The sequence below is a fragment of the Ictalurus furcatus genome, chromosome 24 (genome assembly GCF_023375685.1).
Source record: "Ictalurus furcatus strain D&B chromosome 24, Billie_1.0, whole genome shotgun sequence".
In the NCBI taxonomy this organism is placed as follows: Eukaryota; Metazoa; Chordata; class Actinopteri; order Siluriformes; family Ictaluridae; genus Ictalurus; species Ictalurus furcatus.
In genome coordinates, this window is record NC_071278.1 from 792,512 (window position 1) to 799,271 (window position 6,760).

Below are 6,760 nucleotides of genomic sequence, written 5' to 3' on the forward strand. Positions count from 1 at the left end.
ACACTTGAAATGCAGCTCAGGTGCATCCTGTTTCTCTGGATCATCTTGAAGATGTTTCTACAGATTGATTGGAGTCCACCTGTGGCAAAGTCTACTGATTGGACATGATTTGGAAAGGCACACGCCTGTCTATATAAGGTCTAAGAGCTGTAAATGAGTAAGAGAGCAAATCCCAAGCCATGAGGAGGTTAAAGGAACTGCAGCAGAGCTCAGAGACAGGACTGTGTCGAGGTACAGATCTGGGGAAGGCTACAAAAATATCTCTGCTGCATTGAAGCTTCCCAAGAGCACAGTGGCCTCCATAATTCTTACATGGAAGAAGTTTGGGACAATCAGGACTCTTCCTAGAGCTGGCAGTCCGGCCAAACCGAGCGATCGGGGGAGAAGGGCCTTGGTACGAGAGAAGAACCAGATGGTCCGTCTGGTTGAGCTCCAGAGATCATGTGTGGAGATGGGAGAAACTTGCAGAAGGTCAACCATCACTGCAACACTCCACCGATCTGTGCGTTACGGCAGCGTGACCAGGTGGAGGCGTCTCCTCAGTGCAGGACACATGGAAGCCCGCTGTGGTGGAGACAGGACTGATTAGTTTAACTCCTCGTCTCACTTCCTGTCTGCTGAGCTCCGGAATAGAGCATGAGTTAACATTTTGGGAGTATGGACAATTCTTCTTCAGTGTTACCTTCCGGTTAATTGACTCATGTTAGGAATTCTGATTATGATTCATGGTTTGTCGTTAATAAAACATACACTGAGCATACACACACACACACACACACACACACACACACACGTTACAGTCGTGTCTCTTCTCACAGCAGATCTCCCGAATCCAGAGACTTCGAAGACTGAAGCGGAGGATGTGATAAAGGTAACCACACCCATGCACGCATCGTCACTTAACAGCCAATCAGAGTGCAGAGTGTGTGTGCAGAGTGTGTGTTCATTAGAATATTTAAATCAGTTTAAATATTCACCTCCATCCGTGCCCTTTGAAGTTTCCCAGATTTCATCCGATCCACACGTACGTGGCTCTCTTCAAGTTTCTGCCACAAGAGCAGAACGATCTGGAGTTACGGTGAGTGAATAACAGCGTGTGTGTGTGTGTGTGTGTGTGTGTGTGTGTGTGTGTGTGTGTGTGTGTGTGTGTGCTAAAGATTTAAATCCACTGACCATCTGTGAGTGGCAGCATGTGGGGTTATGGAGTGTATAAAGTTCTGTCTTCTTCTCCACACACACACACACACACACACACACACACACACACACATAGATATATAGATACACACACACACACACACACACACACACACACACATACATACATACACACACACACACACACACACACACATACATAGATATATAGATACACACACACACACACACACACACACACACACATACATACATACACACACACACACACACATAGATATATAGATACACACACACACACACACACACACACACACATACATACATACACACACACACACACACATAGATATATAGATACACACACACACACACACACATACATAGATATATAGATACACACACACACACACACACACACACACACACACATACATACATACACACACACACACACACACACACACATATGTACACATATACACACACACACACACACACACATACATAGATATATAGATACACACACACACACACACATACATACATACATACACACACACACACACACACACACACACACATATACACATACACACACATACATACATACATACATACATATACACATACATATACACACACACACACACACACGTATACACACACATACATACACACACAGTCTCCTACCTGATGGTTTAAAACGTCTCTCTCCCGCTCTCCTCAGTCCGGGAGACAGAGTGCAGGTCACTGATGACTCTAATGAAGAGTGGTGGAAGGTGAGGAGAAATATTTTTGGAAACTCTGAGAATTCCAACATCCTCCCGTCCCCAACCCCGCCCCCCTGCCTCATGCTTCCTGATGATCAGCCTTCAGAAACTCATCATGTGTGCGCGTGCGTGTGTGTGTGTGTGCGTGTGTGTGTGTGTGCGTGTGTGTGTGTGTGCGTGTGTGTGTGTGTGCGTGCGTGCGTGTGTGTGTGTGTGTGTGTGCGCAGGGGAAGAGTGGAGACAGGGTGGGTTTCTTTCCCGCTAAGTTTGTACAGAGAGTGCGTCCAGGTGAGACTGTGTGGAGAGTCACGCAGGGTGTCCATGGCGACCGACAGATGGGTCACATGACTGTTAAGGAAGATCAGGTAACACAAAATACATACATACACTTACACATACATAAGTGCATAAGTATACACACCCCTAAACTAAAACTTTATTGAAGCAGCGTTTGATGTTATGACACCACTCAGTGTTTTTGGGGAAGAGTCTCTCAGCGTGTCACATCTTCACTCGGCAATATTTTCCCCTCGTATCAAACAAAAATGTTCCAGATCCATCAGACTGTGAGGCGTCTCCTGGTCACATCCCGCTTCAGGTCACAGCAGAGCTCTTTAGATTCAGGCCTGGGCTCGGGCTGGGCCGTTTCAAAAACACTGATCATCTTGTGGTGAAGCCGTCCCTTCGTCGATGTGGACGTGTGCTTCGGGTCGTTGTCGTACTGAAATGTGAAGTTCCTTCTCATCTTCAGATCACTAGCAGACACCTGAAGGTTCTGCACTAAAATCGGCTGGTATTTGTAGATGTCCATGATTCCCTCCACCTTGATAAAAGCCTTCACGGTGTTCCATGGTACATCCAATGTTTTGGGAATTCTTTTAGACCCCTCTCCTGATCGAGATCTTTCACCAAGTGAGATCCTGTACATGCTCTGTAGCTCTTTGAGGAACATGGCTGGCTTCAGCAGTCAGATGAAAGCAAGAAGATGTGAAGAAACTCCTACAGAAACAGCTGGTCTTTACTTGGGGTTAATCAGAATCACTTCACCGATGACAGCTGTATGTTAATTACTCTTCATGAGATTGAAGGTGACTGGTTCATTCTGAACACAGCCACGCCCCCAATTATAATTCACATTGAGGGTGGGAAAAGTTCTGACATGATTTATATTAGTTTCATTGTTTACATCACAAAACCTGCCATTTTAACAGGGGTGTGTAAACTTTTTATATCCACTGTATTTGTATTTCTGTTCTTAATTGTAAATTACACCGTCCAGACTACTTCAGAACTTTAATTAATAATGAAATCATCCTTTAGTTTGATTTTATTAATACGTGATGAGAATATAAGTCCCGTTCCTCGTTGCGTTTCGTCCCTGTAGATCTGCGTGGGGAAAAAGGAGGACAGTGACGGATATGTGAAGCTGTGCAGCGGGAAGAAGCGAGGCCTGGTGCCCACACACTCTCTGGAGGAAATTTAACACACGTCACACACTCCATACTGACCCAATAAATAAAACCCCAATCCTAAAAATACTGACATCTGGAATGACGGTGACGCGGTGAAGAGGCTACAGCGTGGGATAATGTCACGTAGAGCGTTGTGATATAATACAGAAGTGTGTAACCAAACCACTGTGTAGTGTCTCTGATTATACACACACACACACACACACACACACACACACACACACACACACACAATTTCATAGACACACTACACTGATTACAGATTAAAACTAAAGTAAAAATATATCTCTGGAAATAATAAAGAATAATAAATTATTTGTTACTATTATAAATAATAGTGAAGAATAACTGCTAATCTGCTAATGCTGACTAGCTTACATGCAAAGCTAGCTAGCTTAACATAAACAAAAAGCTAGCTCATAGCTCAATAACACAAGATTTTAAATAGAGCTAGTGGGCTAGTGTTACAGCAAAGGTTGCATCGGCTTAACGGAAAATAGCCAACTCAGCGAACGTATTCTGATCGGATTGGGATTGGTGAACGAGCTAGCTAGCTTAGTTTTGTCATTCGAACACGTAGAACCCATGTTAGCTGCCTTACTAATCATTTACACACCAGACAATTTGTGTGTTAAAAGTGTGTGCTGCTGGAAAATATAACGATAGCTCTCCGCTAACATTAGCTTGTTAAATTAGCGCATTACTGCTACCAGCCCGCTAGATTGTTAGCTAGACGCCTCTAGCATGTTTGCTAACCCTTTCATTTGTAGCTCAGCTACATTTCAGCCCATGTTATGCCACATGAAGCGCTAGCTAACTGGAGCGACCTAGCTAAACGTCTCTCTTTTACACTGCTGGTGCAGGCAGATTTCTGGGCTTGACTGTCTGTCTGTGTGTGTGTGTGTGTGTGTGTGTGTGTGTGTGTGTGTGTGTGTGTATGTGAGAGAGACTTTAAGCTATGGCTTAATTTAGACAGATTTATTTCTGACCGACCTCGTTTTAATGTTCCTTACGTTCAAGGACAGTGTGTGTGTGTGTGTGTGTGTGTGTGTGTGTGTTTGTGTGTGTAGTAATCAGGGCACAGAAGCGGGTCAGATCTAACAGATGATAAATGGGTGTGTCAGTTTGAGTGGACAGAAGAATAAAGTGAGGGCTTTTTACTTTCATTTGCTCAAACGTAAGGGCACATCATGCACACACACATCATGCACACACACATCATGCACACACACGTCATGCACACACACGTCATGCACACACACATCATGCACACACACATCAGCATGGCCGCTCACACTGACTACGTTTACACGGACAGCAGTAATCTAATTATTGACCTTACTCTGAATAAGACAATATTCTGATTAAGGTGTTTAGACGAGTCGCTTTTAGAATACTCCTTTCATGTACCACAGCACGCGTCATCACGTCCCCGCGCCACGCCGTCCGACGTCCCTCCAGAATTCCACGTATCGACATACACTTGGTCTTCGTTATGGAACCGTACACAGCTCATTTGGAGTGTGGAACTAGCCTCCCACAGACCTGTTTGTCTCACCTCAGGCCCAAGTTAGCATAAATAATTCAACTCTGTCAACCCTGAACACAAAACAGGTGTACACAGTCGGGTAGGAAAGCAGTGCCAGGACAGGGGCGGAGTCTGCACACAGTGTGGACTGACTGTAATTCATTACTATATATAAGTTTTATTTCTTTTTTTTGAGACTTTCTCATTACAAATCTCCCGAAGGTCTCGTTTTCATCAACAGAACGGGTTCCTTCACATTTTATCCACATTTCATTTTAGAATAAAAAGAATCCAGTCAAGTTCATCATCGCGTACGAAAAACGAAGAGGTTAAATTCTTCATCTACAGTGTTTATCACTTCCTCGGTGGAAAACATTTACTGTTTTAAAAACTTCTTTTTACTTTCACTTGAGTACATTTTTGTAAGATTCTGAAATATTATCTATACTCTCGCGTTTCACCTTCCCTCCTACTGTAAATGTTTGAGTTGACTCAGCGGTTCCCATGACGACAGACGCTTATGTTTTAGTTTCTGGTCTGGTCCTGACTCCGCCCCCCCGTCCTGTCACTGGTTTGTTTCCTGATTGTGTTCACCTGTTTTGGGAGTCGGTAAATAGACGGTTAAATTTAAGACTCGGACTCCGTGTGTAGGTTAACGCAGAACTTTGATATTTACTTTCATATTTTCTCTCAGCAGATAAATTCCTCCATGTCATGTAAATTTTTACGTTTAATGAATATATACTTATAACAACTAAAAATAGGTCGTGTGCACTTTACAGGTCTGGGAGCTTCTGAACACAGGGTGTGTCAGCTGTACTGGTGTGTGTGTGTGTGTGTGTGTGTGTGTGTGTGTGTGTGTCCAAGCAGTCCAGCTGCTTTCAGACAATGCAAAAATAGAACAGCAGAGACATAGATATAGTGCGTGTGTATATTTGTGTGTGTGTGTGTGTGTATTTTTCCAGCAGCGTGTCATCTCCTGCTATGTTTAGTGTTATTATTTATTGCCGTGCGCTCCTCTGTCATCATCGCACTGATGCAATACTTATGTATTCATTTATTCTGATATTTTTCTTCACACTTTTTATGCAAATGTATGTAAATTTCTCTCAGCGGGTTGCAGAGTCTCAAGTGGGAGAAATCAGGCACGTCTGCAGAGTAGCTCTGTTTATATCCTGGTCCCTTAATTACAGCTACAGCTGATGAATAGAGTTAACACAGAATCTGCACACTGATTATAAAAGAGAATTCTGGACGTCTCTATGGTAACAGCTCGCTCACAGGGGCGTGTACAGCGGACGCTCAGAATGAACTGAGTGAAACACCTGTCAAATCATCGATATGGCATGATAAGTTTACTTAAAGTAAGGAGAAGTTTATTTAAGATTTACAGAAGGAGTCTCCGGTGTCGGTGCTGTGTGACAGTCAGAGGTAAAGCTGTAACGTGAAGAGAGAGAATAGAGAGAGGGAATAGAGAGAGGGAATAGAGAGAGGGAATAAATCTATCCCCTCTGTCCATGTGACTCTTTAATGAAGTAAAGGAGAAGTTTTCAGTGTTCTTGATCATATAAACTCCACTTCTTACAGACACTTATGTATTTCCTCATTTGTAAGTCACTTTAGAAAAAAGTGTCTTCTAAATGAATAAATGAACAAATGTGATCTGATCCTAACGCTCTGGAATGTTGTTTTCTTTTTGTAGTTCACTGCCACTGGCGAACAGCGGAGTACAGAGTATTATGGGATGCTGCTGCGGTGATGTATAGAGGACGGTGTGTTTAGTTTAGATGTATAGAGGTGGACCTGAGGGAGTGAGGGATATGAGAGAG

At 43.3% G+C, this 6,760-nt stretch overlaps 1 protein-coding gene across 1 annotated transcript in view; it reads left to right on the forward strand.

Moving 5' to 3' along the window:
* The window catches only part of LOC128600789 (SH3 and cysteine-rich domain-containing protein 2-like), a 9,486-nt gene extending 5,878 nt beyond the window's left edge, over nt 1–3,608 (forward strand). Inside the window, exons 7-11 of the mRNA XM_053613487.1 lie at nt 819–871; nt 999–1,078; nt 1,889–1,940; nt 2,159–2,296; nt 3,316–3,608. Coding sequence (XP_053469462.1) covers nt 819–871; nt 999–1,078; nt 1,889–1,940; nt 2,159–2,296; nt 3,316–3,414 — 422 coding nt within the window. The 3' untranslated portion in view covers nt 3,415–3,608. The remainder of the gene's footprint in view (nt 1–818; nt 872–998; nt 1,079–1,888; nt 1,941–2,158; nt 2,297–3,315) is intronic.
* The last annotated feature ends 3,152 nt before the right edge of the window (nt 3,609–6,760 follow it).